Here is a 23,634-nt window from a genome sequence, read left to right as displayed (position 1 = left end):
GGCAAAAGATAGGAAGATAGGTAGGAGGAAGTGCCGGCAAAACAGCTTTGGGCTTATTCATTATTTTGCCACAAAGACTTTTAAAGCACCTACTAGGTGGAACCTTGGCAGAATTCATGCAAAAGTTGCATCACAATGACTTTACAAGAATTGAGCAGGGAGTGTGGAGCAGCCGAAATGTAGTTCTGGAGAGACAAAGATGAATAAAGTGCCTTTAAGGATTTCACAACATAGTGACAGGTAATTATTACACATCACCTCTAAGATGTCAAATGGGCATCTCAAACATGACATGTCCAAAACAGACATCTTGATCTTCCCCCTAAACCCATTTTTCTTTCTCCCAGACTTCTCTGTTTTAATAAGCAATACAACCACCCACCCAGTGCTCAAGCCAAAAATCTAGGACTCATACTTTATTCCTTTCTATCCTGCTGATAGGATTCCAGTCTTTCAGCAAATCCTGTTGAAACTACCTACACAATATAGAAATACCATATCAACCCAATGATCTGCCCCGGTGTAAACCACCATCATTTCCACCTATACAGTCTCTTAACCTGTCTACCCTCACCTATTCTTGCACCTACTCTCCCAATCCCTTCTCCAAAAGCAGCCAGATTGGTCTTTTAAACATCAGACCATTACATCTGCCTGGTTAACAACTTCTGCTGGTTTTCCATTTCACTTAGAATAAAATCCAAACTCCGATCCATGCCTTTCAAGCCTCTGTATTTAACTGGCCCCTGCATTTACATGGCCCTCATCTCCTACTATTCTTCCCCTGGCTCACTCAGTTCCTGCCACGGCACCTCAGAGCTCCTGCAGTTAGCTGGTCCTTCTGCCTCTGTTGCTTCCGTGCATCTTGGTGTGGCCCTCCCTGACTTCTTGGAGAACTCATTCAAAGTCGGACTCTCAGGCCTGCCTTCCCTGAGCAGCCTATCTAATATAGCCCTGCCGCACCTCCCCCACCCCCATCACTGTCACCTTCCAATCCCTTACACTTCTTTTCATTTCTTCTCAGCACTTATTTGTCTAATTGTGACCGCATTGTCTGTCTCTCCCACTAGTCTCTATGTTATGTACCATTAGTGCAGGAACTTGATTTTGTCCCCCATTCTATCGCACTGCCTGGAGCCTAGGAGGCATTCATTAAATGTTTGTTGAATGAATGATTAATTAATGTTAAAACTGTAACTGTTTCATTGATTTACTCATTTGTTTCCCACATCGCCCCCACGTGAATGTAATCTTCGTGAAGACTGGGATCGTGTCCCTTTTGTTCACTACAATACCCCCAACCTTTGGACAGGGCTGTAAAAGTGACAAGTGCAAAGCGATGTTAAAGGAAGGGGAGGGGCACTAAACTGACTGAAGGGGCTAAGGGAACCCTCACAGATAAAACGACCTCTAAACTGGAAAAGAAACAGGGTAGAAACTAAAAAGACGTAGGACTAGATTTCAAACAGAAGAAATCTCGCGAGGTGTTGGGCAGCCAAGATGGCTCTGCCACTTGCCGCCACACTTAATATGGCGACCAGGGAGCGTTCCAGGAGGAAATCACGCGAGAGTTGCATCACCGCTACAGTCTGTGAATTGAGCCGGGGGTGTGGAGCAGCCAAGATGGAGCCGGCGGTCGGCAGTCCCGGCCTGCTGATTATGAACAACAAGCAGCCCCAGCCACCGCCACCTCCGCCGCCCGCAACGGCGCAGCCTCCAACTGGGGCACCGCGGACCGCCGGGAGCCTCGTGCCCGGGGGCAAAGCCCGAGAGTTCAACCGCAACCAGCGCAAAGACTCGGAGGTCAGGAGCTTCGGGGGGCGAGGCTAACACCAGGCAGGCGGCGGCAGGGGGTCTGGGCCCGGGGCCACTTTCGGGTCCAGGCTGGGTTTCCCGGAGGGTTCGGCAGGGAAGTTGTCATTTACAGCGAAAGGTGCAGGAAGCAAGGCTGGCATTCCCCGAGGCCGGAGGCGTGAAGGCGGGGTCCCCGCCCGGAGCTTGGCAGACCGGGAGAACCTCCCCGAGCCGGTGTCGGCTCGTTTGCTCCTCTGCGGCCGGGGCTGTGAGCGCGACCTCCGGGTCCCAGCCCCTGGGGAATCCACCCCCTGCCTCAGTTAGGGGTGAAGAGTCAGTGGTCTGCGTGCGCTCCAGAGGGCGGGGCGGCTGCACCCCCAGACCCCCTAGTCATCTCCGGCTTCTGGTCGCGTGGGTTCCGCGGCGGACGGCGTGTGTGGGCAGGGAAGGGACTGGCGAGGGTTGGGAAGGCACCTGGAAGACTAACGGAGCTAATTAGCACTAGTAGTATGCACTGTGCGCCTCGAGGTTGCGAGAGTAGGAGGGGGAGCAGTCCTGTTCACTCTGACCTTAGCCACTGCAGGTTCAGGCCACGGTTTGACAGTGCCCGGTGGTTGGTGTGCCCAGTGCGCCCGATGCTAAACTGTTAAAGATTAGAAATATCTATTTAAACATGCGTTAGGGCTCAGCATCCCTCTTCTCTTGCTAGTGGGCTGTTCCTCCCATTCCGGAGATACAGTAGTCTGGAGCTGACTAGTCACCTCACCCCGAGTTAAAGAATTACTCCCACTGCCTCCGTTGTAGAATTCATGAATGAAGACACGCACGTCGCAGAGCTTTAGGGCTTCTTAATCACCTTGTTCCCAGAGCACTTACTGTGAGGTTTTCTTCACCTGAGAGGACACCGAGGCTGATTAGCAGTCCGGTGCTTATTGATGAGAGGGAATTCCTCATTGTCCAGACATAATGTACCAGGTCATACCAAAGAGTGATGACGCTATCTTTAGACTTGTGAAATCAGTTCCTCTCAAGCTTTTGGTTTTTGTTGGCAAGAGCAAACCTCTGATAAAACATCAAAATTTAGCAAGTTACAATCAGATACACTTTGAGCTTGAAGTGAATGACTTGAAAAAGCAATGAAACTGACGTTTTAGTAGCCCTTGCATAGTGGGCTTATTGCACGTCAGTGGCGACTTCTTAATAATTTTTCAAGTATGGAGGATTATGAAAGTGGTAGGGGTGAATCCACTTTCATCATGAGAGGAGTCCTAGTTTTAAAATAGTTAAAAAGTTTCCTAAGTGGCCATTAAATGCACTTGCTCTTTCTGCCCTTTAATTTCTATATAGACGCAACACGTGGAAGGTCAGGCAGAGAACACATTTAAGCTGAGAGACCTGCGTAAATCTGTTTTCTTACAGATACTGATGTGGCTCTTTTCTGAGTCATAGCTGAAATCAGTAGGCTGGGAGCATGAGGAATGCCTGCCGGCCAGGGAGGCAGATATTTGATGAGAGTCCACCGTGTGCTACACAGTTTTGATTAGTCCTTAAAAACCTTCAAGATAGATTTGTGTCATCCTCATTCCATAAATGAAGAAACTGAAGCTCAGGAACTTGTGAGAGTGTGCACTCTGTTGCGTCGAATAAGGCGTAGAGTTCTTCACGTTATTCACTGTTTGTGGGTATATCACTTTGTGGGTGGTCTTTGTCTTCCCAAGTAGATTGTAATTAAGTTCAAGGACTACCTTTCTCTTCACCTCTTCTCTTTTCCCAGAACAAGGCTTCCAAGATGGTGTGTTCTCAGTACTCACCTATCCCCAGCAGTAAAAAGATTCTCTTTGTCATAGTCTCTCCTGTGTGTGGGAGGGAACCCATTTCTGTTCAGCCGCTGCCTTCTCTGTCAGTTCTCACTGAAATTTGAGAGAAGGGCAGGAAGGCTGAGGGTGTCAATACTCATTTTTTTCTGACCTATTGGTAGCCCACTAGCCAGAAAGAAATGAGGCTTCCAAAATCTTAGCACCATGTGGAATGGTCATTTCACTGCACAGAGAACATGGAAGCTTCAGTGTTCATTCATCCAACAAGTACTTATTTGAGTATAAGCTATTCATTCATTCATTCAGTCAGTCATTCATGCCAAGTAGTGTGCTGGGCATTGTGGAATCATTGGTGAGCAAAATGGACAAAACTCCCACTCTCGGGAAACTTGGCAGTCTCATGGAGAGGCAGACACTAAACAGATACACATGCGCATATATGATTATGAATTATGATAAGTGCTGTGAAGGAGCAGTGCAAGGTGCTCTGAGAGGGCTTATTAGGGAGACCTGAACTTCCCAGGAGACAAAATACTGTGATACAACATCAGAAAAGTGGAGGCAAGGACATCCTGTAACACAACAGTGTCTCTGGAAGCATATGTGTTTGTTCCTTTGGAAAACACAGTGATCTTTTGCATAACTCTCCTTTTCTCAGCAGGGCTATTCCGAGTCTCCAGACCTGGAGTTTGAGTATGCTGACACGGACAAGTGGGCTGCAGAGCTCTCAGGTAAAGCACAGGCCTTCGTATTATTTGGGGGTGCTGTTTTTCCTTATTGGTCTTTAATAAAATTAGGAGTGAGTGTCATTTTGGAGTTCATTTTTTCCCCCTAGATAGTCCTAGTAGTGATGTGTGTATGTAAAACATGTTAATTATTGGGTTCAGGCCCTTTGTATCTCATAACTTCGGCTTGTCCTTTACTTTTATGAAGCGTCTCTGCGTGATCAGCTTACTTGGCTGTGGCCCAGTCCCAGTGTGGACATTGATGTTCCTTGGCCATATGCAATCCCCCTGACAGTGGTCTCTCCTAGAACAGGGGTCCTGAGGAGTGCCAGCAAGTGTGCCTGCATCTGTGCCCATCTGTCGCTGCCACTGCTGCTCACGTGTAATATGAAGTCAGCCTGAGATGATTCTCATGCCTCCATAGCACAGGCCCTATTCTCAAGCCAGTTGCGAGACACACTTTCACGGTGGCGGTCATCCTCTGGCCTGGCATGGTGGGGTTGATGCACGTCGGGCTGGAAATGCCTGGCTTTATGCCTAACTGGCATCTGGTTATCGGCTGCAAGGGAAGTCAGCATTCTCTCCTTTGTGCACATCAGAGCACTAAGACCCCATTAGTAATTAGATAGCACAGTCCAGGAGTCACTGTGACTCAGGGACAGAGCTGGGCCTAGAAGCATACCTTCTCTGCTACATGTGACACCTGCTGTAGGACGTGGACATGGAGATGATGACACTTTGTTCTTGACAGAGCTTTACAGCTATACAGAAGGGCCAGAATTCCTGATGAATCGAAAATGCTTTGAGGAGGACTTCCGGATGCACGGTGAGATGATTCCCCCCACTTCTTGGCTCTTTCAACTTGCATCATGAGAGCTCTGCAGGGCTTCTCTTAGTCATCTGAATGACTTAAGTCATCCTGGAGTGGCCTGAGAAACCTGCTGAACCATGATTATTCAAGGCCAGATGGGACATTTAGGGTGGGCTTGCAGGTACTCTGGTGGGGCCTTTTCAGAATGTGAGTATTGGGGGGAAAAACCTTTATGTGATTAAAATTGCACGCAAAAAAGCAGTGTTTCAGGCTGGAAATTCAGGTTCATAGGGCAGCAGTGTGACCTCATCCCTTATATAGAGAGTAATTTATCTTTCTGAGTGTTCTGGTTCTGTGGCAGTCCTGAATTTGATGGGTTGACATGGTGTCCCTCCCACTGTGAGGGTTTTTGTGGGCTCCAGTGTAAGTGGTCTCTTGCCCGGCAGTGACAGATAAGAAGTGGACTGAGCTGGACACCAACCAGCACCGCACCCACGCTATGAGGCTCCTGGACGGCTTGGAGGTCACTGCCAGGGAGAAGAGGCTGAAGGTGGCTCGAGCGATCCTCTACGTTGCCCAAGGTCTGAGTGGACACCCAGGGACCCCTGGCACCCACTTCAGTGGTGCTGCCCAGTCAGATATGGACAGGGGGTCAGTGAGCTGTGCCCTGTGTTTGCAGGCACCTTCGGGGAGTGTAGCTCGGAGGCAGAGGTGCAGTCCTGGATGCGCTACAACATCTTTCTGCTCCTGGAGCTGGGCACGTTCAACGCTTTGGTGGAGCTTCTGAACATGGAAATAGAGTGAGTTCTTCTGAGGGGCTAAAGTAGGGAAAGGGCGGCGGAGGGACAGAGCTTGCAGAACTGGTTTTGAGAGGGTTATATGCGCCACATGGGGTTCTGTTCTAACCAGCCAGTTTGAATAACGGGAGATGCGCACCCAAACGTTGAAGACCAGTGAGGGGCCTCGCAGCCCGCTAACACCAGAGAGCTCGCCAGACACTGCAGCTCCTGCCCAGGCGCACAGTGCCCCTCAGAAAAATAAAAAGCCTTCTCATTTTGAACCTTCAGACTCCATTGTGTTTGCACCACAGGTTTCCCCGCAGCAGGAAGCCAGGCACAAGTCTGACACATGGGCTCAAACAAAGCCTGCTGTAGCCTGTGTCTCCACTAGTCCTTTGCTTGGTGGACAGGTCAGCTGCTGCTCGTCTGAGGAAAACACCATCAATAATAAAAGCACTCATTGCGTGCTTATATGTCCCAGGCATTGTTCTAAGGACACTACATGTACTAATTCGTGTTAATGAGTTAGCTGCTATTACCGTCCCCATTTTGCAGATGAGGAAACTGTGGCACCGAGAAGTTGAGTGCCCAGGGGCACATAACTAGTAAGTGTTAGAGCCAAGATTCAAACCTTGGCAGTCTGGTCTTGGGCTTGAGTCCTTATCCACTGGGTCCTGTGGGTTCTTTTGCAATCTAAGCGCATAGCATAGGGTTTTATCCCCCTGTTGGGCGACACTTGTCGGGGGAGCCATTTCTCTTCCTTCCTGGGGGAAGGCACTGACTCTTGCATCTCTCCTGCAGCAACAGTGCTGCCTGCAGCAGTGCGGTGAGGAAGCCGGCCATCTCCCTGGCTGATAGCACGGACCTGAGGTGAGGCGAGCAGCAAGCCCGTTCTCCCTGAGCTCTAGCTGGAGAAGGAGGACAGGGCAGGGCATGGGCGGGCACCTTTGGGTTTCTTCGCTGTGTGTGCTCACCCTCTAATTTGCAGGCGTGATGGACTCAGTGTGATCGGTAGGCCCTACTGAGGGCTCTCCCTAGGTGGGGCCCTGGGTTGAGACTCCCAACGGAAATCCGGGGTGAAGATGCTTAACAGAGCCACAGTGAAATGTGGCCTCCTGCCCACACTGCTGCTGGGAAACTCGGTGGAGTGGCATTTTGTATTTGGACAAAGCACATGAGGTGGCTCCTTCTGCTTCTGCCTTTCCGTGCACAGCTTGATGCCTGTCTGTGTGGGGTTAGTCCTGACAACTTCATGACGTTTCCTGGCTGTGCCGGAAGTAATAGCAACTGCTAAAGAAAAAGAACACCTTCCCATTTTTGTAAGGATTAGAACCTGACTCTTTTTGTGAATTTGGAAGTTTTCAGATAGATACTGGTGGTGTTCCCCACTGTAGTTACGGTCCCTGGCCATCGCCCTGCTTGCTCCTGATTTCCCCTCCATCATGGTAAACACTTCCTTGCTCTCACCTTGATCATCCACTGCTTTGTCTGATCCAACACGGGCTTCCATAGCTCACGCCTGCCTCTGTGTTTTTCTCATTCCGGGAAGCTCAGGGTAGTAAATGCTTTTGGCCGTTCTTGTTCATATCCATCCATTCAGCAGCCACTTATTAAGCACCTGCTTTGAGCAAGCACTTTGCTAGAAACAGAAGACGATCTGGTCCCAACCTTAGCACCAGAGACAGAGAAGGAAGCACCCACCGCAAGGTACTCTGTGGGACTCTTTTAGTTTTTTCTACATTACAGCCCTCCCCCCCAGCCAGCCTTGGTGCGCAGGCCTTTCTCGTGTCGTGTGGGATGTGAGGAAGCCAGGGGGTGCTCCCTTGACCCCCCATCCTGCTTCATTATAGCTGGCTTTTGTCGCCAGGGTCTTGCTAAACATCATGTACCTGATTGTGGAGACCGTTCACCAGGAATGTGAGGGTGATAAGGCCGAATGGAGGACAATGCGACAGACCTTCAGGGCTGAGCTGGGTAGGACTCTGGGGATCCTGGCTCAAGGTCCTGCCTGGGAATTGAGGCTGGAGGGCTTTGGGAGGGTCCTGTTCCTGCCTGTGGCCCTGATACCTTTGTGTACCCCAGGTTCCCCTCTGTACAACAGCGAGCCATTTGCCATCATGCTATTTGGGATGGTGACGAAATTTTGCAGCGGCCATGCCCCTCACTTCCCCATGAAGAAGGTTCTCTTGCTGCTCTGGAAGACAGTGTTGGTGAGTGCGTCCTTGAAGGGGAATTCCCGTGCTAGGGGACAGGGCAGGAGGGAGAGTTTCCACTGTATATCCTTTTGAGTATTGAATTATATGAATTTATAACTGCTTTGGTTAAAAAAAAAGTTCTGAAAGAAGATTCCTGAAAGGTGATGGCAAAAAAAGTGTCACTTTGGCCTCACTGCAGCCAAAGAGGACTTGGCCTTTGAATCAGAATAGACTGTTGGCTCCCTGGTTCCTGGAAGCGGTTTTCTGCAGTCACAGGACACGTCTCTCCAGGCAAGCTGCTCTTGAACCTGGAGTTTGCAAAGTGATTTGAGGCAAAATTAGAGCTGGTGTAATTGGGGCCCCCTCAGTCAGATGTCACTTGAAAGAAGAAAGAGTGAGTCCTGTGCCTACATTTTCCTCAGGGTATGGTGTGAAAGCTGACTCTTTCTCTAGCTAGTGAAGGGGTGGGTCCAGGAGAGTGGGCTGGCTAGCACCCTTGGCTTGGGAGCCGCTGTCAGCAGCCAGGCCCAGGCCAAACCAGGAGCCCTTCCCTCCAGGAGGAGCGACCTGGGAAGACAGCGGAGCTGGGGTCTGGACTCCTGCTCTTCTTGGGACTCACCTTCCCCTCTTTCACAATGGGCCAGCTCTGCGGAGCCAGGGCTCAGTGAGGTTAGGCCTCCTTAGAGTGCTCTACACATTTGACATTGGCCAGATAAGCTTGTTGATTCCCCACGAAGCCTCACTGAAGCCAGAGAGGAAAGCCGAATTGCTCAGAAACAGTGAAACTGAGCAGCCTAAAGTTGCTGAACACTGCTGAGGTTTTGCTTCTAGGGGGATATTTAGATGAAGGTGGGTTTTTTGTTTGTTTGTTTGTTTTTTAACTTGAACATCCAACAGTGTATTCCCAATTTGACTTTGAAAGACTGGCATGTACAGCTTTTGAAGCATTTGAGTCTCACCTACTTTTCTAGCAACTTGAAGGGTTAAGCTCTTCAGATGGCCTTTGTCTCACTCGAGGAGTCTGTTGTACACACAGAGCTAGGCGTGCCTCTGCACTAGGCTCAGTCAGCCTGCGCATCTCCACTCCTTGCCCCCTGTGCTGCTCTCCCATGTTGATGTCGCTCGTTTCTCCTGGGGGTGCATTCAGTCCCTTGTTGGGAGGTTGTGTGGGTCTCTAAAGATATGGGTCACGGTGTCCCAGATGCTTTTGAGCTTGACACAGACAGGGACCCGCTTACGGACATGTCGTCCTGGCTCTGCGCCTGTCTGTGACACAGTGCACACTGGGCGGCTTTGAGGAGCTGCAGAGCATGAAGGCCGAGAAGCGTGCCATCCTGGGCCTCCCCCCGCTGCCTGAGGACAGTATCAAAGTCATCCGCAACATGAGGGCCGCCTCTCCCCCAGCGTCTGCCTCTGACCTGATCGAGCAGCAGCAGAAACGGGGCCGTCGGGAGCACAAGGTGAGGGCGACAAGGTCCCTACGACTCCTGAGAGTTCTCAAGGTGCACGGGTGCAGTGGCATAGTCACTGGATGAGCCCCAGGTTGTTGGACAGTTGTTGAAGTCTCCCCTGATCAGCAAGTCAGAATGAATGCCTTTAGGGCAGGGACACTGTGTCCCCAGCCCAGGGCCCAGTTTATAGTGGGCACTCAGAATGTGGCACTTGTGAGGGACTTGGGCAAGGACTGATTTGTCACTTGGGCCCAACCTTGACTTCCTCTCAGGTTTTTCCACTGCTCCTGGCTCTCTTCCTACCACCTTTCTGTGTGATCACTTCTTTAGCTTCCATGCCCCTTTTTATCCAGTTCGTCAGTTGGCACTTGTCTGCTCTCCCGTCCCTCTGCTCTCAGGCTCTGATAAAGCAGGACAATTTGGATGCCTTCAACGAGCGGGATCCCTACAAAGCTGATGACTCTCGAGAGGAGGAAGAGGAGAATGATGACGACAGCAGTCTGGAGGGGGAGACATTCCCCCTTGAGCGGGATGAGGTGATGCCTCCCCCACTGCAGCACCCCCAGACTGACAGGCTTACCTGCCCAAAGGGGCTCCCGTGGGCTCCCAAGGTCAGGTGAGTCTCAGACCTCCGCAACACTCTGTGCTCCTGAAACCAGTGTTGTCACATCCCCACGCCTGGCACCGGGCCTGAGTTGTCACGTGAGGTCCTGTGCAGGGCCATGCTGGCCTTGGCCCTGCGATGAGCCTCTCTTAAAGTGCCCAGTGCTGGCCCTGGGGGTGTCAGGGTGCTGGCCTTGCACAGAGAGGCCCTTATATGGCTCTTGAGTCAGTAACGTGGGTTAGCTCTTGGTTGGACATGATACTAGTGAAAGGGAGTGGGAAAAAATTAAAACAAGGACATTTAAGTGAACCCATCTCCACCCACCCTGGGGTTGTATATGATTTTTTTGCGGTACGCGGGCCTCTCACTGTTGGGGCCTCTCACTGTTGTGGCCTCTCCCGTTGCGGAGCACAGGCTCCGGACGCGCAGGCTCAGCGGCCATGGCTCACGAGCCCAGCCGCTCCGCGGCATGTGGGATCTTCCCGGACCAGGGCACGAACCCGTGTCCCCTGCATCGGCAGACGGACTCTCAACCACTGCGCCACCAGGGAAGCCCTGTATATGATTTTTGACAGAATATTATAGATTAAGGAAGAATTTCTTTAGAACCATAATTAAGATGTTTGAGATATATGTGCGTGAGTCGGTGGATGTCAAGGTTCCTGGATGTATATAAATGGTATCTGTTTGAAAGGGCACCAACTTAAGAAATAGATGGACATGTGAACAGATATAGGGGTCATTTTCTTGATCCAGGCTAAAGCCCCAGTTTTCAGTGATCTGTGATGGGAATACAAAACAAGTCATCAGAAAATGCAAGCTAGCCTGATTGTCTGAGACAGGACAGTATGACTCATATGAAAAAATCAGTAGCTTACAGCTCTAATTGTAAAAATTGTGAATATCTGAGAAATTCTGTTGTGACAAACTTGTTATTAATATCTGAATAAAGTATGCTTTTAAGTTTGATGTATCACCTTAATCTTAATGAATAAACTAGTTACACATTTTTAGATTATTGATCCAACAGCATTATGAAGGACCTTAAAATAGTCTGAAGATTTCAGTTCTTTGTTTTTTTATTTTCTTTTTTCCAAAAAGAAAAACAATTGTGGGAGACTTTTTCTTTGGCTTCACAGTTTCTGGACATTCTGTGTTTTGTTAACCATGATGACTTGAGATAACATTTAAGAAAGCTGCAGTCTTTTCCTTTGGCAGAGAGAAAGACATCGAGGTGTTCCTCGAGTCCAGCCGCAGCAAGTTCATCGGTTACACTCTGGGCAGGTGAGTGTGATCCGAGTTCCTTTTAAAGAAAGGTAGTGGGGTCACCCTCCCAGCCTTTGGTGTGTGGGGACCCAGGCCTAACACAGGGCCTCTGTTATTCTCCAGTGACACAAACACAGTGGTGGGGCTGCCCAGGCCAATCCACGAAAGCATCAAGACTCTGAAGCAGGTAGGTGGCTTTGGGTGAGCTTTTGGCCTAGGTTGGTCCCAAGTGAGTAAAGTGAGACCAGCCCTTTGGGAGAAGCCTTTTTAGACTTCTGTCTGCCTGAGGGAACTGGGGGTGGAGGAACAGGTGGACAGTGGCGGCATCCTTTAAAACAGTTTTTCATGCGTTTTACTTATTTTAACTGAGCTTTTGTTTGGGGCACTTACTGGGGGTTCATGAAAGATTATATTACCTGACAGTTGGGTTTTAAGGGGCTTAGTAAGTAGCCTGCCTTTTCCTTGCCCAAGTTCTAAGGCAGTTGAGTTAGGGGAGTAGGCAGAGGGAGATTGACATGCCAGCTTTATTGCCCATGGAGTGATTGGAGAATGAGGCATGAGAACACAACAACAATAGGTGTCCGGATACCTCACTTCCGGAGTTAGGCAGACTCGCCTACCCAGACCAGGCAGTGCTAGAACCCTGCTGAGCCTGGTCAAGGAGCAGAAGAGTTTACAGGCTTTTCTTTTTTCTGAAGAGAGAAGAGAAAGAGGGGCTGAGACTGTCCTGTTCCTCCTCCCGTACTGGCCAGCCCGGGAGGGGAGGAGTGAGTGTGGGGGGAGGGGCGGGGAGGGGCCAGGAGTGCTCTGTGCACTCGTGTCCCTCCACCTGGGAGGAAGCAGCACGAGTGGGGAAGAGGTGTGGCCCCTAATAGCATGTCTGGAATGTAAATGTTTATATGTTTTTGAAATTTGTGGTACCAAGTGGGCTTCGTGCAGGGGCTTTCTGAGCATTTGAGTCCTTGATTCTGAGTACCTGGGTGCTTGATTCTGCTTTTGTTTTCCTCCTGTCATTGTCACTATCTGCAAAACCCCTTTTCTTCTTTAATTTGCTTTTTTCCTGATCTGTTGTGTGCTTTTTTACACTGGTTTTAAGAGGTAGGTGCCCACTTAGAAAAATATTTCAGGTTTGGGATTTTAGTTCGGGATCTGTATGGTGACTTAGCGCTCTTTGAGAAGATGGTGTTTGAGGAAAATTGTGTGGGGTCTTTGCCAGGTGTGGGCATTTGGCCAGAGAATGAGGGGTGTTTTCCCCGGCGCCTCGTTCCCTCTCTCTCCAGCACAAGTACACGTCGATTGCAGAGGTCCAGGCGCAGATGGAGGAGGAGTACCTTCGCTCTCCTCTCTCAGGGGTGAGTTGGAGGCCTTCCTCAGTCCGTAGGATCCCAGCTGTTCCCAGCACGGTGCTGGGCCTAGACCGCAAAATGCCCCAGGCCTGCCCTCAAAAAGCTCCCAGTCTGGCTCCCGCTGCAGGGCTGGCGAGTGGCAGGTCCAGGGCTTAAGAGCACAGACTCTGGGCCGGCCACCTTCCTCTGAATCCATTTAGTGGGTAGCGACCTAGGCAAGGTACTGGCTCTCCTTCCGCTTTCGTTTCCTAGCCTGTTAAATGGGAATGACAATAGTACCTTCTCCATAGAGTTGTAGTAAGGATTAAATGTGTTTTTACAAGTAAAGTGTCTGGCATGTTGTATCATTCAAGGTTTGCTATCATTATCATCATTTACATCCATACTTACAGATTCTCCTCCAGCCAGCCAGCAAGCTGGCTCAGGAGAGCATCGTCAGGACCGGGCTTTGTATTTGTACCTATTACCCATTTTGTTGAAAGGGAGAAGAGGAAGTTGAGCAAGTCCCTGCAGAAACCCTCTACCAAGGCTTGCTCCCCAGCCTGCCGCAGTACATGGTGAGTGCACTTCTCCTGAGTGTTCTACCTGCCATGGGGTCCCCTCCCGACAACACTGGCCTTGAGAGCATGCCCGCCAGTGTCCTTTAACCCCTCCTCCTGCTGCCTGAGCACCTCCAGAAGGACCACCTCTCAGGGCCTAGTGCTGCCCCTGGCCCCTCTCATCCACACCGTCTGAACAGTCTGCTCCTCCCCAGATTGCGCTGCTGAAGATCCTGCTGGCCGCAGCTCCCACCTCAAAGGCCAAAACGGACTCAATCAACATCCTAGCAGATGTCCTGCCTGAGGAGATGCCGTGAGTATCAAGTCTTGAGTACTGAGTGTGTATGGCTCCTGTGAACGGAGCAGGTCAGGGGCAGAAGGGTAGAGGCGAAAGGGGAAGTGTTTGCCTTTTGGTCCCACTGTTTGCTAGGTTGTTTGCTGTTGTCATTCTTTGTTTTTGTTGTTGCTGCCGCTGCTGTTGTTTTGGCTCAACTTCTCTGCAGATTAAGTTTAGGGTATTCCTGGCTCAGAAGAAAGAAAACGTACTGGGTGAAATACTCAGTTTTACTGCTTGGGGAGGTGGTTAATCTGGTTGGCCTGGATTCTAGTGTAGACTCTGCCGCTGAGTGAATATCTGAGTGAATTGGTGAAAGTCACTTCCTCCCCTGTAAAATGAATCGGACTGTGTTTGACATTTCCCCAAAGGCTCCTTTGAAAGCTATGTGATTGGGACATCCAGGACGTACAGTTTTAGCTTCTGGACAAAAATCAGCCAACAGCTGGACCTGAGCTCGGTGTAGATTCTTTCCTATTTGCCAGTGAACTGGCATGCAGAATATTTTTGAATGTCTCAGGGTGATAGTAAAATCCTTAGGGGTTCTTCCTCCCTGGGGCACTGACCTCATCTTTTTGATGTGAGAGTACGAACTAAGATCACTTTGTGCTTTGAGAAGGACCTGGGCACTTGATCTCCTGCCTGCCTATCAGTACCACCCAGCTCTGAGGCCAGTTCCCTGGTGGGTGGACCCCTTGCGTCTGGTGGTGACAGCCAAGTGAGGGAGGAGGCAGCGTTGGCTAACACCAAAGGGAATGTCATGGAGCACCAGGCCATCGTGATGGTCCTTGGGAAAAAGCCTCCACAGTCAAATATTGATCTCCTCTTATAAAGATTTATAGTGAGAGCTCCTAAATTTGCAAGAAACTGATTTAAGTAAATGCTTCCTAAGTTTATCTGACTCCAAAACCCCTTTTCCCCATAATATGAAACATCTCAATATACTGGTATTCCACAGAACACACTCTGAGGAGCACAGGTTCATATGGTGGCAGAAGCTTAGGGGAGATCTTGAGATGAGAAGTTCAGTTTTGGAGGAAGAGCAAAGAAATAGGCTAAGAATGTGTTTGGGGCATCACAAGGAAGAAATCAATTATGCTGAGCTAGATTGCTTGTTAGGTGGGTGGGTGGAGCTGGGCGTAACCTCTGAGATGTCCGTAGGGTGGGGGTGAGGTGGGAGCTTCGCCCAGAGAAGGCTCAGGAATCCCATCTCTCCTGGGACCACCAGAGAGGAGGGTGCTGCACCTGCTGGGGGCCCACCCGGGTGATTGTGCTTCTAGCACCACAGTGTTGCAGAGCATGAAGCTGGGAGTGGATGTGAACCGCCACAAAGAGGTCATTGTTAAGGCCATTTCTGCGGTCCTGCTGCTGCTGCTCAAGCACTTTAAGTTGAACCACGTCTACCAGGTACCTGCAGCCCCTTCCTCTGTCCACTGGGCCAGGGCCTCAGGCAGTGCTGCTCCTCTAGCCCCAAAGAACAGAGGCCTTGGCCTTCAAACCTCCTTGAGCTCTGCATGAATGTTCTAAGACACAGTCCTCCAGCCAAGGCCTTTTATCCCTGGAGGAAGGAGGGTGAGGTCCCACGGGCATGCTTATATTTCTTCCTGTTGCTTGCAGTTTGAGTATATGGCACAGCACCTGGTGTTTGCGAACTGCATCCCTTTGATCCTGAAATTCTTCAATCAAAACATTATGTCTTACATCACTGCCAAGAACAGGTGATAAGGACCAGGGGTCAGGAAGGGGTGGGTATGGCCAGATGGCAGGGCTCCCAGCTGGCCTCTCCCACTGAGTCCGTTCAGTACCCACAAGCCAGTGCTCTGCCAGGCGTCAGGACCCAAAGATGAATGAGACATGGTGCCTGCCTATAGAGAGCGCCAGTTTGTCAAACCTGAGTCTAGCTAGTCTAGTGACAGGTGACTCAGTCTGTCTGTGCCTGGATGGCAGGGTTCTCATCCTGGGCTCCAATACCGCCCTCACTGCCCTTCTGTGCCCTTTTTTTTTGAGGGGACTGGCTGGGCGCTTGCTCTCAGAGGAGTTTGGCCCTGTGCACTATAATGTCTTGTCCCTACGCCATCACCTGGCGCCAGCTGTACTTGACATTGACGGCTCATCAGCGTGATAACACCACAAGCTAGGCTGTTAGCCAGACACAGTCTCCAGTGGCGGCTTGGCATAAATTAATTGCCTTGAGAAGTCCGCCCCCCGCTCCAGATTTATTGCTGTGAGGGATAATGTGCTCTCTCCACCCCTTACAAGATTACGAGCTTGTCTCTGGCTACAGAGGGATCTTACAAGTTCACTCGTAGCAGATATTTCCCCGTCTTAGAGCTGGGGAAAGTGGGGTGGTGCGGACAAGGCCGATTACTGCTTCTGCTCCCACAAGTGAGGGAGGGAGGCCAGGAGCCAGCAGCTGCTCCTCCAGACTCCAGCCCTCGCTCAGGGCGGGTGCCTGGGCTCTCTTGCCCTGTGCAGCATCTCTGTCCTAGACTACCCTCAGTGCGTGGTGCACGAGCTGCCGGAGCTGACTGCCGAGAGTCTGGTGAGTAACTAGCCTCTTCCCCGGCGGTCCCTTTGGTGTGAGGGTTGTGGTGGAGAGCCTGCCTCCCCCTCACAGGGGTAGAGGTTCTTCACAGGTGCGGTCACTGTTAAGTGCCGGGCTTTTGAAGCACTGTAATTGCATAGAAGGGCTGAGGGGCGGACCCTGCAGAGTGGGAAGATTTGGATTTAGGGCTTATTTCAGAAGTGTGGTCTTCAGGTGCTGCCGACCCAGAGCTCACCTGGTTGAGTTGTTTCCCTCTCCCCACACTGGAGCTCTCTGGGGCCACAGCCCCCAATATCATGCTCCATGCTTCCTGCAGGAAAATTCTAGGGAGCACCCCTTACCCTCTGCCAGCTTCTGGGATGGAGGTCCCCCTGGGCTGAGGGGAGGGGAGGGTTCCTGGTACACGTGTGGAGAGACTGAGCAGTGCTGACGTCACAGATGGGAGGGCCTTGGAAACTGCGGAGCACCTGCAGCTGTGCAAGAGATGATTGTTCCTGGGTTTTCCCTGTAGGAAGCAGGTGACAATAACCAGTTTTGCTGGAGGAATCTCTTTTCCTGTATTAATCTGCTTCGGATCTTGAACAAGCTGACAAAATGGAAGCATTCGAGGACGATGGTGAGTCAGCGCAGTCAGCAGGCATGAATCTTGAGCTCAAAGCAGCGTGCCACCTGCTGTCTGGTCCCTTCACGTTAGAGGGCAGGGGTCCCCACCTAACTTTCCTATAGCCACATCCTTGCATTTTAAGGGCTGATCTCTGGTGCCTTGATGAGTTGAACTGGAAGCTGGAAGAGGCTCAGTCATGTGCTGAAACAAATCTACATATATAGAAGGAATTTTCTGTATCCTCTTAATCTCTGCTGGTTCTCCACCAAGGTTCTGAGAGTCTCCTTAACCCTGAGTCTGTGGATCCCTTTGGGGCGGGGAGGTCCATGAATCCTTTGAAATTGTGTATATGTGCACATAGGGATATTTCTGGTGAAGGAATTCATAGCTTTCTTCAGATTCCAGAATGACCCATAATTAGGATGACCAACCATCCAGCTTTGCCTGGGACTTTCCTGGTTTTAGCAGTGGAAGTGTCCCAAGTCCCAGGAAACCCTTCAGTCTGGGGGAAACTGCAGCAGTTGGTCACCCTGCCCCTAACCCCAGAAGGGATAGCAGCATGGTGGTGGTGCAGGTGTTTATTTCTGCCCTCAACATGGGCCTCCCTTTTAACCCTTCCCAGATGCTGGTGGTGTTCAAGTCAGCCCCCATCCTGAAGCGGGCCCTGAAGGTGAAACAGGCCATGATGCAGCTCTATGTGCTGAAGCTGCTCAAGGTGCAGACCAAGTATCTGGGGCGGCAGTGGCGAAAGAGCAACATGAAGACGATGTCTGCCATCTACCAGAAGGTGCGGCATCGGCTGAACGACGACTGGGCTTACGGCAACGGTGAGGCTCCCCACGAGGCGAGGCGGGGCGGGGGTGGAGGGGCGCGGGGAGGTGACAGCTTTCCCTCTAAGCTTCCCTGAGTAACCTGGAAGAGCCCAGCTCCTGCTTCTGTAGCGTCAGGATGGGAGCCCTGGGAAGGACTTGGAGAAACTGCCAGGCTTGGCATCTGTGATCATACCCATTCCTCTCTGTGCCTCCCCTTTCCTTTTCCAGAAATGGTCACAAGACTTTCTCTGTCCTCTCGTCCTCTCTCCCCCCTGCAGCTGCCGTGGTTCTGGTCACTGAAATTCTCACAGCTCCTGATGGATTCCCTGCCAGTTCCTTTCTCTCCATCAGTGCCTCAGACTTTGCTCTAGTGATCTTTTTAAAATACAGATCCAGTGGTGGTACCTCCCTGAGTAAAATCCTTCATTGGCTTCTGATTTCCCTAAGAATTAGTGCCAAACTCTTAACGTATTTAAGGCCCACACTTTGTCCCTCCGTGTCCTCATCTAATCTGTTCCAGCTTCCCCTCAGCCCAGCTTCCATCACACCTATAGGGCTCTGGGCACAGTTAGTGCACATTGGCCATGCTTTCCCCCAGTTTGTACTCTCTGCCGGCAGCGCACCTCCCCGTACCCCCTAGTTGTTCTGTATCTGCATGTGTTCCTCCCCTCCGCACCTTGGCCTCCCTGGCAGAGTGGGTCTTCCCAGTGTCCCCTGAGCATGCTACCCGCACCCTTACAATTCCTGGCCACAGCACCAGGACCATATGGCTGTATCTGCACTCCCAACGCCCTGAATTTGTGCAGAGCCAAGGTGGCCCACAGCACCTGGTCAGGGAATTGAGAGAACAAGCAGAGGAGGGGATCTGCACGTTCCTGCCTCTGATCCCAGAGAGCCAGGGAGAGCGTGACTTTGAGAGAAGCACGTTGCACCCCTGGCTTTCCCTCACTGGATCCACATAAACTGCAGTGTAGCCTCTTTCTCCGTAGCTCTGGCTTTTCGCCTTTGACCTGACTTACCTGTGTGTCTAGGAAAGAAGTCCTGTCAGTTTCCCCGAGGATGGGGCTCGGAGGCTTCCCGCTCCTGGTTGACAGTCAACATTCCAAGCCCAGGCTGGCGTGGCCCTAAGCTGCAGTGAACCCCAGGGGAGCTGCCACAAGGGCTTGGCTCCTAACCATGGCTTCCTGCTTTGTCCTAGATCTTGATGCCCGGCCTTGGGACTTCCAGGCAGAGGAGTGTGCCCTTCGTGCCAACATCGAGCGCTTCAACGCCAGGCGGTACGACCGGGTCCACAGCAACCCCGACTTCCTGCCTGTGGACAACTGCCTGCAAAGTGTCCTGGGCCAGCGGGTGGACCTCCCTGAGGACTTCCAGATGAACTACGACCTCTGGTTAGAAAGGGAGGTCTTCTCCAAGCCCATTTCCTGGGAGGAGCTGCTGCAGTGAGGCTCCTGGGCAAGAGACTGAAAATGAAAGAAGGGGTGATCTCCAGGTACCCCAGGGGCTGTCCTGGTTCCTTGCTGCAGTGCTCCCATCCCCCTCCAGGTGGCAGCACAGCCCCACTGTGCCCTTCCCAGCCAGTGCTGGGTTGGCTGGGGAGTCTGCATCTGACCTCTCATTGATTCCCAGCGTCCTGCTCGTGAGTGGTCATCTCTCTGCTTGGGATCCTCTCTTCCTTCACTCCTCCGCGCCCTCCTCTCTTGGACATAGTTGGTTGCAGCTCATTTGTCATTCCACCCAAGGCTGGGAAAACCTGGGATGGGCTGGGAACCCGCTGCATCTGAATTTCAGGGGTCACGCTGACTCTTCCTGAGACACAAATCCTTGGCATGTCAGCTTGCCAAAGAGGAGGGCTTACGATTAGAGCCAGGCCAGAAAGTCAGAATCTTGGTTTTGCTTTGGGGGCTTTCTGATGTCATTCCAGCCTCTTGCTAAGTTTCATCTAGAAGCAATTGCAGAGGCTCCTGCAGCTGCCTCAGCAGTTTGGTTTTGGACGGGGTTGGGACAGGAAGAGAAGCTTCCCTTAACCAGAGGTGCCATTTTTTTTTTTCTTGGTGTGCAAGGGTCTGTAAATATATATGAATCTGTGTGTGTTCTCTTGTGTCATATTGGGGTTTTTAATGTGTTTGTGTATTCTGTTTACATTAAAAGGAAGCAAAAACAATGCCCATTGCCTTGTCTGCAGGAAATATGGCCCCTGAATAGCTCCTCCAGGTCTAGAAAGAGAGTTTTCTTGCCAGCATTGATAGGTCACCCCCTTGTCCCTGCCAAGCTGCCCACCTTTCTCATCTGAGGGGGAAGGGGGGGGAGTTGGCACTTATCCCAAGTGTTCTTTCCCCACATCAGTCTGGTTTTGCTCCAGGGCGCCCAGCCCCAGGGCTCTGGGTTGCTGGAGCTGTAAGTTGTCTGCACCCCTGGGTTAGAGGTATTACAGTAGGCACCCCAGGCTTCTCTGGATCACACCCCTGAGCTGGTATCAGTATTAGGGAGGGAGGGGCAGGTCAGAGAGGGGCTCGACTGTGCTGGACTCTCACTGGGGTAGATGGGAACTGAGAGGAAGCTTAAGTGCCCAGAGCCTGGGGAAGCAGACCGTCAGGAGTCCCGGGAAAGGGAGTGTCGGGAGGCCCAGGAGCCCACGTGGCTGAGGGAGAAGCAAACACCTTTGTGGTCGGTGTCAGTCTGAGGCTTCTGGAGCCTGCATCTGGCCTTCAGATCCCCGGACGTGTCTGCCTCCGCCTTGCTCCATCTTGACGCTCTGCTTCTGAGGATCTTACCATTCTGATGCTGAGAAAAGGAGTGTTCCCTTTTAGGAATTGCTTCAAGTTCCCTTATCTTACCTGTAGGCCACCTGTAGGGGGTTTTAAGTCTCCAAGGGGTCTTGACTAATAAAAGAAACGTATTCTGGGGGAAATCTCCCCTTTGTTGGCTCTTCCGTTCAGTACGTGTCCACTGAGCCTCAGTCCAGGCCCTGAGCTGGGCTTCTAGGACAGGCCTTTATGCGCCAGTGTGATTATGAGCAGCCGGTAGGAGCCAGCAGTGCGTCCGTATGTAAGTCACACGGCCTAGGAGATGGGAAGTCCCTGTGATTGGCCTTTGCCACAAAGTAACTTGCACAGGACAAGGGACTTTGACACAATTTATGTGTGCACAGTGGATTCTCTGCTGTTTCTTACTAGGGTCAATAGGAAGTATGCATCTTGAGGTGGCAATTTGAGTAAGTTGGAATTTCACGTTCTTGCTTGACCACGCAGCCTGGTTTACTGAAGCCGTCTGGCTGAGGCTTTGACCTCCTTCCCATTTTTTGATTTCCCCAAATCTCTCCTCTGAAGCTTCTCTGAGGCTTCACCTTAACTAGAGGTGCCATTTTCTCTCTTGGTTTGCAAATGTCTGTAAATATCTCTATATAACTCTGTGCAGAAAGAACACAGAATATCAAAGCAGCAAGGGCTGTAAAGGTTGGGCAGGTGGATCCCGCATCTGTGGGCCCAGGGGCTGGCCCAGGAGGGGAGCTGCCTTACCATGGCCACAGAGTGTGCTCTGGGCAGACTGGCTGTTTGAAGCCTGGTCTTTGTACAGAAGTACCTCTGGAGCATCAGCCCTGCCATCATACCTTGGATGCCTGTTCTGGCGGTCCCCGTTCTGGTGCCCTGAGTGTCCAGGTGAATAGGACACCACACTCTTACTTTCCTTGACAAGCTCACAGTTGATGGAGAGCTGGCCATAAAAGCAAGTAAGAGCAGTAGTGTGCTAGGTACTGAGACAGACATCTTCAGGGCTCCACAGGACCCATTGCTCCCAGCTGGTGCCCACCTACTGGAGAAGGGACAAGGCGAGGGGAGGCTGCAGTTGTTGAGGGCAAGGCAAGGGGGCTCCAGCATCAGGAACAAGGGCTCCAAGAGCGGACGCTTTGTGCTCATGCTGGGATGAGCCCGTGGCCAAGGCTGGAGCAGGGGTGAGGTATGTTCTCCCTCTGCCGGATACAGGAAATGCCCAGTTCCTGGGGATACTGGGCTCTGTTCCTGTCTGTGACTGCAGAGGGTCTGCACTTAGGGGTTGTAATTCAGGTTGATGTGTAAAGGACTGGGGGAGGCCGGGCATGAAAACTGAATGCCTCTAATGAGAAGCATTTCCTGATGCTGGACTGAGGCTAGAAGCTGGGACTGAAGGGCGATCTGGCTAGGGCCCTCCTCTCCGGGCCTGGTGTCCGGGCCCCTGCCAGGACCAAGATTTAGGGCTTCTTTGGGTGGGCCTCACAGGAGCAGAGAAGAACCTTAGCAAAGGGAGACCGAGCCTAGCACCTCTCTTAGGTTGAGATTCCAAGTGGGGCCACTTCCCTTTTCTTTTTCAGAGGGGCCGACCAGAGCCCCAGCCTGGCCTTGGGAAAACATCGGGCCTAGGCTGAGGGTTGAGGTTGCCTCTGGAGTGAGGCCATGGGGGCAGGGGCGTCTGGAGACCTGGGGGCTGTCTTAGGGGTGAGACGCCTAGGGTGTGGAGGAGGAGGGGAAGATGGAAGGACGGCTAATGGGAAGCAGGTGGAAGGGCTGCCTGAGTCCCAGCCAGGGGACAGGCTGGCTGGGATGGCCCAGTCAGTGGGAGAACCCGTCAACTCACAGATAATCCTAGGGAACAGGCTCCGGGATGCCCATTCATATTCATTATGTGTGAAGTGGGCGGTTGTAAAGTTAGCTTTCTCTTCATTTAGCTGTCACTAGACAGAAAAATATGAGCTGTGGGCAGATGCCCCTGGATGGGAGCCAGTAGCTGGTCTCTGGCCTCCCTGTGCCCTCCCCCACCAGGGCCTCCCTCCCGCACAGGGCCCGCTCTGGCCTCTGCCTGCCTCTCCTGCCGTTGCTGCATTGATCTCTGACTCAACTTTAGTTTCTTCTCTTGCCTGTCTCTTCCCCACTTCTGCTTCCTTTGCTTTCACAGATTCTTTCCTCTTCCCTCTTTCTAAGCCGTGAGAGAGGGAATCATGGTTTTTCTTGACCATCACTCTGTCTCTGGCACCCAGCACAATACCTAGCACGAGTGGGCACTCAGTATTTGTAGAACAAACTAATCTTTCTCTCTGCGTCTCTCTTAACTTTTGTGAGACAAAAAGTCCAAAATTTTGCTGCCCACTCCTTGGGTGAAGAAACTTCTAGTTCAGTTCTCTTAGCCCTGGAATTAGAAGGGTGGGTTTGTACCCCAGTTCATTATTGCCCAGCTGGGCGAAGGTAGTTCTGTTCATCAGCAGTAGCTGGGGCTGCCTCTCCTTACTGCCCAGACTCTTCCCCTCCTGATGCACATGGGGCTCGCACCTGGACCTCAGAAGCCAGGCCCTCAGATGAAGGGAAGGGAAGAGAAGGAGGACACTGGTTTCCTCTGGGTGATGCTTGAGCCTTGTCACAGTAACTGTCTTGGCCGGCAAATCCGATCTGATGGATTTGCACTCTCCTTGGGAAGAAGCACGGCCTTGGCCACTGGAATCTTTGTGTGCTTGAGTTTCTCTGGGCCTGGAGGAGAGGAGGCCCGGGGTCGGGGGAGCTGGGCTGCTAGCTGAGGCTGAGCTGCTCTGAGCAATGTGGTTGTGTTTACTGGGAGGGTGGGAGGGCCAGGCCTGCTTTTTTCCTGCCTTCCAGGAAGATAAGGCAGAAAGCGGGGATGAAGGATAGAATGGGTAATACTCTCAAACCACAAGAAAGAGTCCTGGCTTTCGTCTCTGCCCTACAGCTCAGACATGCTCCTGGGCGTCTGGGAGCAGGGAATGGCCACACCCCCACTACTCTGGGGTCCCAGCCTAGGGGAGCTCAGAACCCTCGGTGGGCTCCCCGGACTTCCGTTCCATCTCCCCTCCAGTGTCCGTTCAGCCACAATCTTATTTCAGCTCTCTCACTCCCCTTCCCATGCCGCATTTTCCCTTCCAGATGAGCCCAGCAACCCTAGAGCCGGGCTTTTCCCCCTTCCTCCTTGTACCAGCCGAAGCCACAGGGACCCCGAGCAGGTGACAGAGCCAGGCGTGGCACACATTGA

General features: G+C 51.8%; 1 protein-coding gene across 2 annotated transcripts; it reads left to right on the top strand.

The window, feature by feature from the left end:
• The first annotated feature begins 1,608 nt into the window (after positions 1 to 1,608).
• STRIP1 (striatin interacting protein 1) lies at positions 1,609 to 19,786 on the top strand. Of its 2 annotated transcripts, none has more exons than XM_060139407.1 (21): positions 1,609 to 1,803; positions 4,273 to 4,342; positions 5,088 to 5,162; positions 5,594 to 5,728; positions 5,827 to 5,947; positions 6,728 to 6,796; positions 7,794 to 7,900; positions 8,009 to 8,136; positions 9,399 to 9,581; positions 9,971 to 10,188; positions 11,395 to 11,460; positions 11,566 to 11,629; positions 12,723 to 12,794; positions 13,271 to 13,345; positions 13,543 to 13,640; positions 14,942 to 15,068; positions 15,279 to 15,379; positions 16,137 to 16,203; positions 16,718 to 16,822; positions 17,433 to 17,637; positions 18,821 to 19,786. In XM_060139407.1, the coding sequence occupies exons 1-21, from the start codon at positions 1,624 to 1,626 to the stop codon at positions 19,066 to 19,068; spliced, it is 2,514 nt and encodes an 837-aa protein (XP_059995390.1). In that variant the 5' UTR covers positions 1,609 to 1,623; the 3' UTR covers positions 19,069 to 19,786. The 2 variants fall into 2 exon arrangements, with proteins under 2 accessions (XP_059995390.1, XP_059995389.1); XM_060139406.1 differs by having other exon boundaries at positions 4,270 to 4,342.
• The last annotated feature ends 3,848 nt before the right edge of the window (positions 19,787 to 23,634 follow it).

This window comes from Lagenorhynchus albirostris, chromosome 2 (assembly GCF_949774975.1).
Source record: "Lagenorhynchus albirostris chromosome 2, mLagAlb1.1, whole genome shotgun sequence".
In the NCBI taxonomy this organism is placed as follows: domain Eukaryota; kingdom Metazoa; phylum Chordata; class Mammalia; order Artiodactyla; family Delphinidae; genus Lagenorhynchus; species Lagenorhynchus albirostris.
Note: the sequence above shows the minus strand (reverse complement) of the source record. Positions and strands in the feature narration are given on the sequence as shown.